This window comes from Rhinopithecus bieti, unplaced genomic scaffold, assembly GCF_001698545.2.
Source record: "Rhinopithecus bieti isolate Rb0 unplaced genomic scaffold, ASM169854v2 scaffold_19840, whole genome shotgun sequence".
Classification (NCBI taxonomy): Eukaryota; Metazoa; Chordata; class Mammalia; order Primates; family Cercopithecidae; genus Rhinopithecus; species Rhinopithecus bieti.
Genome location: NW_016809771.1, coordinates 1,057,975 through 1,068,382, shown reverse-complemented (window position 1 = coordinate 1,068,382; position 10,408 = coordinate 1,057,975). Strand labels below are relative to the sequence as shown.

The 10,408-nt window shown below is 37.2% G+C and overlaps 1 protein-coding gene across 9 annotated transcripts in view; it reads right to left on the bottom strand.

The window, feature by feature from the left end:
- Window positions 1–6,962: 6,962 nt before the first annotated feature.
- The window catches only part of EGF (epidermal growth factor), a 103,393-nt gene continuing 99,947 nt past the window's right edge, over window positions 6,963–10,408 (bottom strand). For 6 of the 9 annotated variants that reach the window (XM_017890428.1, XM_017890430.1, XM_017890434.1 and 3 more), the window contains one exon: window positions 6,963–8,017. In XM_017890428.1, coding sequence (XP_017745917.1) covers window positions 7,764–8,017 — 254 coding nt within the window. In that variant the 3' untranslated portion in view covers window positions 6,963–7,763. The remainder of the gene's footprint in view (window positions 8,018–10,408) is intronic. The other 3 variants (XM_017890431.1, XM_017890436.1, XM_017890437.1) reach the window with 1 other exon arrangement.

Genomic DNA, 10,408 nt, shown 5'->3' with positions numbered 1-10,408 from the left:
ATGTGCCTTGAGATATGCAAGTATCTCTCACCAGAAGTATGTAAGAGTATTGATAGGCCCACATTCTTGCTGAAACTGGTACTTACCTAACTTAATAATTTTTGCCAATGTCTGGGAGCAAAGTGATATCTCATTGTGGTTTCGTTTTGCATTGCCCTTATTACTAATGTCACTGATCACCTTTTCATGTGGTGTTGGGGTCACATTTGTGTTCCCACTTCTACACATCTATCTACTATATTGCTAGTCTCTTTCTTATTGACTCTAGGAAGTGTTTATATATTCTAGATTTATATCTTCCTTTGTCAGTTATATCTATCAAAAATTTATTTTCAGAGCTTGAATTTTGTATTTTTACCCCTATTTATTATATGAAGACTAGAGATTCTTAATTTTAATGGCAACTTTTGATATTTTCCTTTTGGGGGGGTCTTGATTAAGAAATTTCTCCTTACCCCAAGGTTATTAAATGTACTCCGATAAATTCTTCTGAAACTTTATAGTTTGACCTTCCAAATTTAAGTTTGTATTGTACTCTGGTCATACATACAATGCTTACAATAAGGATCTGTTTCATTTCATGAATGGAGAATCAGTCTTCTCAGCTGTATTTATTAATAGTTCATTCTTATACTGCTGATGTGCATTGCCCATTCAATCATCTTTCAAGTTTCTGTGTGTAGTTCTTTTTTTATTTTTTATTATTATTTTTTTTTTTGAGACAGAGTCTTGTTCTGTCACCAGGCTGGAGTGCAGTGGTGTGATCTCGGCTCACTGCAACCTCTGCCTCCCAGGTTCAAGCGATTCTCCTACCTCAGCCTCCCAAGTAGCTGGGACTACAGGCATGCACCACCATGCCCAGCTAATTTTTGCATTTTTAGTAGAGACAGGATTTCACCATGTTGGCAGGATGGTCTTGATCTCTTGACGTCATGATCCACCCACTTCAGCCTCCCAAAGTGCTGGGATTATAGGCGTGAGCCACTGTGCCATGCCGTGTAGCTCTTTTTTATTCCATTCACCTATTTGTGTAACCTGAAAGAGTACCATACTTCTTAGTTACTATTGCTTTATAATAATTTCTGGTGTCTGATCAATCAAGTCATTCTATTTAATTCTTCTTCATGTGTAACTTTCTTTTTTCATTGAGTCTATATTCATTTACATTTACCTACATATTGACCCTTTCCATTGTTTATTTTTTGCTGTATTTTCATGAGTTCATCTGGGATCATTTTATTTTTGCCTGAAAATTTTTCTTCAATATTTATATTGGTACAGGTGTCTTATTGTCCAATTCTTTAGGTTTTTGTTATCTAAAGTCTTTATTTTGCTTTTGCCTTTGAACACTATTTTTGCTGGCTGAATGTAGAATTCTAGTTATTTCAACACATTGTTCTATTTTATTTATTATTTTATATTTTATTATTTCATTTTATTTTATTTGAGGCAAGGTCTCCCTGTGTTGCCTAGCCTAGTCTCAAACTCCTGGGCTCAAGTGATCCCCCCATCTTGGCCTCCCAAAGTGCTGGGATTACAAGTGCGAGCCACTGCACTCAGCCAATTATTTTATTTTCTGCTGGGATTCATAAATTCCATGGATAAATTATCTGACCATCTTGTTCATTTGAAAATAAAGTTTCTTATTTCTGACTGCTTTAAAAATTAAAAAAATTATATTTATGGTTTGATTTGTATTTATTGTTTGGCTTTGTAGTGTTTCTTAACTTACTATTTTTCATTATTATAATGTTTTCACATATAATCTCTTCAAATATTGCTTTTACCCCAGTCTTGCTTCTGTCCTTCTACAATTAAAAAACACATTAGAATTTTTTTATGTTCTTATGCTTTTTCTGTACTTTCTATTCTTTTTTATTTCTCTTTATGTTTCAGTATGGATGTTTTCTATTGATCTATTTTCTTTTTTTTTTTTTAAGATGAAGTCACACACACTATGTCACTATATTGCCCATGTTGGTCTTAAACTTTTGGACTCAAGCGATTCTCCAACCTCAGCCTCCTGAGCAGCTTGGGACTACAGTGTGTTCCACCATGCCTGGCTCATCTATTTTCTAGTTCATTAATTCTTTCTTCAGCTATGTTGAATCTGCTGTTAAACCCATTTAATAAGTTCTTGCTTTTAGTTATTGTATTTTCAAGTTATTATTATTATTATTATTATTTCTGAGATGTAGTCTCACTCTGTCACTCAGGCTGGAGTGCAGTGGCACGATCTTGGCTCACTGCAACTTCTACCTCCCAAGTTCAAGCGATTCTCCTGCCCCAGCCTCCTGAGTAGCTGGGATTACAGGCGTATACCACCAGGCCCGGCTAATTTTTGTATTTTTAGTAGAGATGGGGTTTCACCATGTTAATCAGGCTGGTCTCGAACTCCTGACCTCATGATCTGCCCACCTCAGCTTCCCAAAGTGCTGGGATTACAGGTGTGAGCCCCCACGCACAGGAGATGCCAATTCTTGCTGAAATTCTTTTTCTCACTCTGTGTATTTTTCAATATATAAACCTAAGTTATTTTAAAATCCATGTTTGATAACTTTAATAATTGAATCTCCTGTAGGTCTGCTTATTTGGCCTTTTGGTTTATCTTGGTTTTTGACTAATTGTCTTATCCCCTGGCTTGTCTGGAAATTTTTTATTAAATGCGAGGTGTTGTGTATAAAAATTTGAAGACATAATCAGAGATTCTGAATGGCATTATGTTCCTTCAGAGAGAGTTCACTTTTGCTTGTAGCAACATTAAAGATGGGGTCAAATAACTTTAATTCTATTAGGGAATGAATATTTTGAATTTGTGTTTCTTTGTGAGGGCTGGACTGTTTCTAGTTAGATCTTTGGCCTACAATGTAGGTCTTCAAAGATCTTATGTGAAGCCTTGGGTTGGTCATCAGGGCCATTCTTCTTTGGCAGGTCCTAAATTCTAATTTTTGTCTCCTAGCCTCATAACAATGGCAAAAGCTCCGCTCAACTTCTCATGTTACCGCTATTCTCTGTATTCTTCTTTTAGCCTGCTATTTACAAATTAGCAAATGCTGGAAGAGGAAAAGTGACACACTGAGTGTCAGGTTTATCTCTTTGCATTTCTCATTCTTTCTTAAGATCTTAGCCCCTAGAATCCTTATTGCCCTAGTATTTATCTGATGCCTTCAAATGGATTGTTTTTTATCCAGTTTTCTTAATTATTCTTAGCAGTAGGTTTCTGACAAATCTAGATGTTCATAGCTATGAACATCTCATATGCATTTTAGAATTAGTTGGCCAGATTTAATGGAAAAAACATGAGATTTTTATTAAAATATTATTGAACTGATTTATCTGTTTGGGGAGAATTAATGACTTTATAACGTTAAGACTTTCTATTAATGAACTTAATATATCTTCTTTTAGGCTATCTTTCAATCTTTAACGTCTTCCCCTCTCCCCCTTTTTTTTTTCAAGAGACAGGGGCTCACTGTATTACCCAGGCTGGTCTCAGACTCCCGGGCTCAAGTCATCCTCCTGCCTCAAGCTCCCAAATTGCTGGTATTACAGGTGTGAGCTACTGCACCCGGCCAGTGTCTTTCCACTTTTAATTTTCTGCATAATGGGCTTGGACACCTGTTAGATTTATTCACAGTTACTTCACATTTATATTACTATTATAATTTATACAATTTGACTACATTTTCTAGTAAGCATTCCTGAGATATATTGATTTTGTGTTCCTACTTGTGATTTAATTATAGATTATTTTGTATTTTCTCTGGACAACTAAATCATCTGCAAATAGAGTGTAATTAAAAAATTTTAAATCCCTACATATTTTAAAAATCTAATCTTACTGCTTTGGGATATTATCGTGCTGTGTCAGACTACCATCTAAGATACCTAGAATAGGTATCTCACTGAAAAGAAATGATGAGTGTTGCATCCTATCTTAGTCCTGATCTTAAAGGGAGTACTCTCATATTTCATTATTATGTTTGCTGGGAGTAGCAGACTTGATAGATTTCATCAAGTTAAGGAATTTAACTTTTCTTTATATTTTTGCTAAGAAGTTCTGTTGTGAATACATGTTGATTTTTGTTGAAAATTATTTCTGCCCCTACTCAAAATATGCTTTTATTTTTTTCTCTTTTGCTTTGGTACTATATTGAATGACAACTAATGATTTTAAATATTTAACCAATCTTTCATTTATTATGTAATTACCAATTGGCCATGAGATGTTATTTTTCCAATATGCTGCCAAGGTGATTTTGTTAATACTTTATTTAGACTTTTTGCATCTATATTTGTAATTGAGTTTGACCTATAATCTTTCTTTCTTGTGCTATACTTATCTACTACAGAAATAAGGATAATACTCCATAAAATGAGGTGAGGAGTGTTTTCTTTTTTCTATTATATAGAAGAATTTGTATAATGTGAGAATTATGTATACCTTGAATATTTGGTTGAATTTGCCTGTTGTATCAGAGTTCAATCAAGGAAACAAATCATTAAGTACTACGTAATAAAAGTAATTTAGAAAGAATTAAATTTAGAAATTAAACCTTACATAATTGCAAGAGGAGCTAGGAAAATAAGGTACAGAAAGGGGATTTGGATGATTAGAGCAAAGTCACTGATTAGCACTCTGATGCAATGGGATGCATGGACAGGTTGGAGTTGTCAGGGAAACACATGAAGTCAAGCACTCCCTGCTTCCCAAGTGGGAGGGAGTGTCCAGTGGAGCAGGCAGGGAAGTCTATGGAAGGATTCTGTGTCTGTGTCTGGTGGTGGGCCCAGAATCACCAACAGTGTGAAAAAGTGTGTGTGCATCAGAGCCAAAGTCAGGAAAAAGAGATTTAGAAAACACTAAGGAAGGAACAGTAGGGACAATCTGCAGGCTGGCAGCAACCATCACCAGGAAAAGTGAGGATGAGCTGGCACCTGTGCATCTGTCTTTTGCTGCATCTAACCACAGTAACCAACTGTATCCCAATGATATGCAGAGATGAAAGTCTGGGAAACAGTTACAGCTTACCTGCTTCACAGAGTACAAAGCCATCAGGGGTGTAAAGCTGGGTGTTTTCCTTGTTACTAGCATATGGCCTCTAGCTACAGAAACCCTGTCAAGTTCCAAATAGGAAAGTTTGGAATTCCTACTTCAGAATGAACCAATGCGGAAAAGGGTTTCTCATTTAAAGACTTAAAGAATGAAGAGGAAATAAAAGTAAAAGCAAACCAAAATTTTGCCTGTCACAGCTACTTAAATTGACTAGATATTTTCTGTTTCTTTCAGCCTTTTGTTGGTTTTGGTTGCATGTGTATGTGTGTTTTTTAAGGATTTATAATTTAGTGCTGCTATCACATTTTCAACAATCACAATAATCATTTATTCTCATGAAAAGAACATCAATTGGAAATCAAGGCTAATAGTTGGACTGGAATCATATGGTTTCAAAAGAATACAGTGTATTAAGCCTTTATTAGATGCTAGAAAAGAGGCCAGAATGCTCATTTTATACATAGTAGGTGCCATTTAGTCAAACAAGCTCAACCAGGCATTGCGTGCAATGAGACCATGAGAGTCAGAGAGGAAAAGTATTCAGTCTGGAAAAAACACAAATCAAGTTTTACACAAAATGCTGTTCTTAAAACTTGAATTTTAAAGAAAAAAGGACATTACTGGTAAAGATGTGAATCTGCAAGAAGAAGATATCTCTGCAGGGTGGCTTGGTGATTAAAAAACACAAAGTGCATTTTTTCTTTAATCTGACCGGGAGCTGGTGGATAGCCTAGTCAAGGACTTAGCAGGGTCCCAGTTTCTAAGGTGCCAGAGTCATTAAAAAGGAAACAAGGATTTTTCTGGTACGAAGATAATGGTATGCTATGGGTAGCTGTGGTCTCATGTCATTTCTTTTGTCATCACTGAAACCCTAAAGAAAGAGGTGCTAAAATACAAAAGTGTAATCTAAACCCAAAAGTGAGCTTTTGGAGGAAGAAAAAATATTCACACTTAGGGAAAGAAAACCTTGGAGGAAATTATGGTTATTATTTTTCTAGGCCAGTGACTCAGCAGAAATTGACAAATCTTCTGATCCTCCAGGATATTGTCAATGAAAGCAAAACCGAAAATAGAAAAATCTAAATTACCTGGGCGAGGTATCATACTGAATAATTAACTAATATCCACAAACCTCAAGTCATCCTCCTCATCACCAAATCTTTACCAAAATTCTTATAAAGTATCCATTTGAAAACAGGTACTTCAATTTCTTTTTATTCTGATGTCTGGTATCACCAAAGTCCAAAGAGTTGAGAAATGAAAGATAAACAAAGGGACTAGTTAATGCATAAACTGAATGATTCAAAGCCCCCAGAATTCAAAGTTACCATATCAGGTTGTGTTATCTGTAGTAACAATACCTTGGCTGCAAGAAAAATATTTAATTAGAACACCATGTGGAATTTTAATCTATAGAGTTGTAGATTTAAAATTTTTTTTAAAGAGTTACAAGGCTGGGCACCGTGGCTCATGCCTGTAATCTAATACATTGGGAGGCTGAAAGTCAATCACAATTCATTTTGCAAAGTTACCAGCATGACCTTGCTTGAGGCCAGGAGTTCAAGACCAGCCGGGGTAACATTGTGTGATCCCCAAGTCTACAAAAAATAAAAATAAAAAATTTAGCCAGGCACGGTGGCCTCTGCCTGTGGTCCTAGTTACTCAGGAGGCTAAGGCAGGAGGGTTGCTTGAGCCCAGGAGTTTGAGGTTGCACTAAGCTATGATTGTGCCATTGCACACTCTAGCCTGGATAACAGAGTGAGATCCTATCCTCTTTCCGAAAAAAACAAAAAACAAAAAAAAGAACCCAGAAACATCAGCAAATTTGACAAATCATTTTGGTTCAACTCTAGCACTGCCTTAGACTATAATTAACTAATTAACCAGGCATACAATAAGATGTTTATGTTTTTTGGTGATTTTATTTAAATAATTAGAAGAAATACATCATCTATAATGAAAGTAAATCGGGCAATTTACTTACAATCTTGTAACTGAAAATACATACAAATTCTGTGCAATCACACCAAGAGGGAACATTCTGTAGGGTAAAGGACAGTAATGACTGAGAAACCCTGAAGCCTCCCGTGTAAATATCTTAAAAATAAAATGTTTTCATTCAAAGATTTTTCAAAAAAAAAAGCCATCTAATTCTGAAGAAATCAGTTTCTAAATTACATTTTTCATTGATTCATCACAATTCATTTTGCAAAATTATCAGCATGGACCACGCCAATGTGGAGTTAAATGCCTACACTGTATCTTAACAGTATTGTAATAGTCAATCATTTCATGAAATTGATATAAATGTTATGTCCAGATCAAAGAAATTACTTTGTAACTGACCAAACCAGTGTGATTGTCCGCTTTAACCCCTAATTTCTTCTGGGGCTGCAGGAAAACAAAACAAAATCTATTTGTATAGACTGCTGAAGACAACACAATTTACAAAGCACTGCTGTCCTGATTTGGGTTTCTAATAAGTTACCTAGTGATTCTCCCAGTACTCTTACTTGAAAATAAGACTGCAATGAGACTGTTTAAAAGAACAAACAAAAGCACAACTACATATCTGTCTCCAGGCATTGAGTAGGTGATTAGTCGTAGAGATTGTGGAACCAAAACCTATAGTTTTCCTCTACTTTTGAAAGAAAAGATACTGTGCATCAACACAGTTCATTCTTCTAGACTTTCCTTTTAATTCGAGTTTTCACTGAGTCAGCTCCATTTGGTGTGGTGGGTCCAGGGCCCTTTGTTGCCATAATGGGTTAACTGATAGGAAAGAATGGGGCTTCTGGACACCCCCATCAAGGGGCTGTGTCCCATAGGAGGGCATATGAAAGCTTCGCTCCATTACCTGGGGACAGGAGCCCTTATCACTGGATACTGGAATCCAGCAGCCTTGCTCTGGGCCCACTCCACGTAACTGGGGCTCCTGCCTCCATGAAGTTGGTTGCACTGACCCTATACAAAAGACAAAAGAAATTTCAATATTCATATCATTCACAATAGATAGGCAAGAGAAACCCTAAATGGTAGTGGTTGAAGAACTGGCCTGAAAATGAGACACAAAGATAACCCATTTTCAAACTATTCTAGGCACTTCTTCTTCTCCTCCTCCTTCTCCTTCTTCTTTCTATTTTTTTTTTTTTTTTTTTTTTTTTTTTTTTTTTTTTTTTTTTTTTTTTTTTTTTGATAAGCATCTCACTCTGTCATCCAGGCGGGAGTGCAGTGGCACAATCACAGCTCACCACAGCCTCTTCCTCCTAGGCTCAGGTGATCCTTCCACCTCAGCNGCACTGACCCTATACAAAAGACAAAAGAAATTTCAATATTCATATCATTCACAATAGATAGGCAAGAGAAACCCTAAATGGTAGTGGTTGAAGAACTGGCCTGAAAATGAGACACAAAGATAACCCATTTTCAAACTATTCTAGGCACTTCTTCTTCTCCTCCTCCTTCTCCTTCTTCTTTCTATTTTTTTTTTTTTTTTTTTTTTTTTTTTTTTTTTGATAAGCATCTCACTCTGTCATCCAGGCGGGAGTGCAGTGGCACAATCACAGCTCACCACAGCCTCTTCCTCCTAGGCTCAGGTGATCCTTCCACCTCAGCCTCCTGAGTAGCTAGGACTACCCAGCTAATTTTTGTATTTTTTGTAGAGACGGGGTTGCCATGTTGGCCAGGCTGGTTTTGAACTCCTGGGCTCAAGCGATTCACCCACCTCAGCCTCACAAAGTTCTAGAATTACAGGTATGAGCCACCACACCCCACCCTGGGCCCAATTTTTAAAAAATTAAAATAGGCCAGTGCAGGGGCTCATGTTGGTAACTCCAGCACTTTGGGAGGCTGAGGTGGGAGGATGGCTTGTACCCAAGGGTTCAAGACCAGCCTGGGTAACATAGGGAGTCTCCATCGCTACATAAAATAAAAAACTAGCTGGGCATGGTATTGCACGCCTGTGGTCCCAGCTACTTAGGAGGCTGAGGTGGGAGGATTGCTTGAGCCTGGGGAGACCAAGACAGCAATGAGCCATGACCAAGCCACTGCACTTTAGACTGGGTGACAGAGTAAGACCTGGACTTAAAATAATGTTTAAAAAATTAAAATAGTCTTGGTTGGCATCTTAAAATTTTTCTAAAAATTAAAATAGTCTTGGTTAGTTGAGAGGATTTAAAGAACTGTACTACCTGTTCTTTAGCTTTTACTGTGTACTTCTGTCTCCCCATCCAGACCACAAATGACTTGAGAGTAGATAGAGCTCAGGTTTCTTTGTTTTTTGTTTTTGAGATGGAGTCTCACTCTATCTTTGTTTTGAGATGGAGTCTCACTGGAGTGCAGTGTTGAGATCTCAGCTCACTGCAACCTCCATCTCTCAGGTTCAAGTGATCCTTCTACCTCAGCCTCCTGAGTAGCTGGGACTATAGGTGTGCACCACCATGCCAGACTAATTTTTGTACTTTTTGGTAGAGATGGCATTCCACCATGTTGGCCAGGCTGGTCTCAAACTCCTGACCTTAAGTGATCTGCCTACCTTGGCCTCCCAAAGTGCCCGGATTACAGGTGTGAGCCACTGTGCCTGGTCTGAGCTCAGATTTTAGATGTATTTCTTTTCCTTTCCCCTAGCATAGTCAGCTGCCCCTAGCATGTACTCTGCACTTAACCTGTGTCAACTGATGTCGGCTGAGCTCAGTGAAGATGGTTTTATGGAACTACACTAGTATTGTGTTGTAATGAGTTTTCCAGGAGCAGAGAACAGATTGGCTCAGAGCCAAACTTGATCTTTTATTTCATTCCTCACTCGATCTCCCCCCACCCCAATCTCTATGCGCACTTTCACCCTAGGCATTTATGAGACAGCTGGACATGATCAGGGATGTGATCACTCATGCTGGGAGACAGTTATATGAGTGGCCCACAGAGAATAGGTCAAATTGTTTGCAGTACAGTGCGGGGGAAAAAAAAGCAACAACAGCAAAAGAAACATTCTAATAGATTCCTGACTACTCAGCTAACTGTAATGAGTCCTTAGTTCTTTTCTAAGTTTAACCAAATTCCTGTCAAAGCATTGTGCTATTAGCTTGCAAAATTATATTATATGTGCCTCTGTTGTGGATTACCATTATAAGAAAGAATTATGCACTTTTAGCTGCTCAAGGAAAAGTAGTAACTACAAGATATTCCATTACTTTTCAATAGTGCTACCAATAAGCACTGAAGCAAATTTTTGAGAAATGCTGAATTTTTTCATTATCAGGGGAAAGTAATGATCCATATAAAAAAACTATGTTATCTATTGTAGTTTTCATATTCAATTCTTAAGTGTACCTAAATATCCAGGCCTTCCTCAAATTA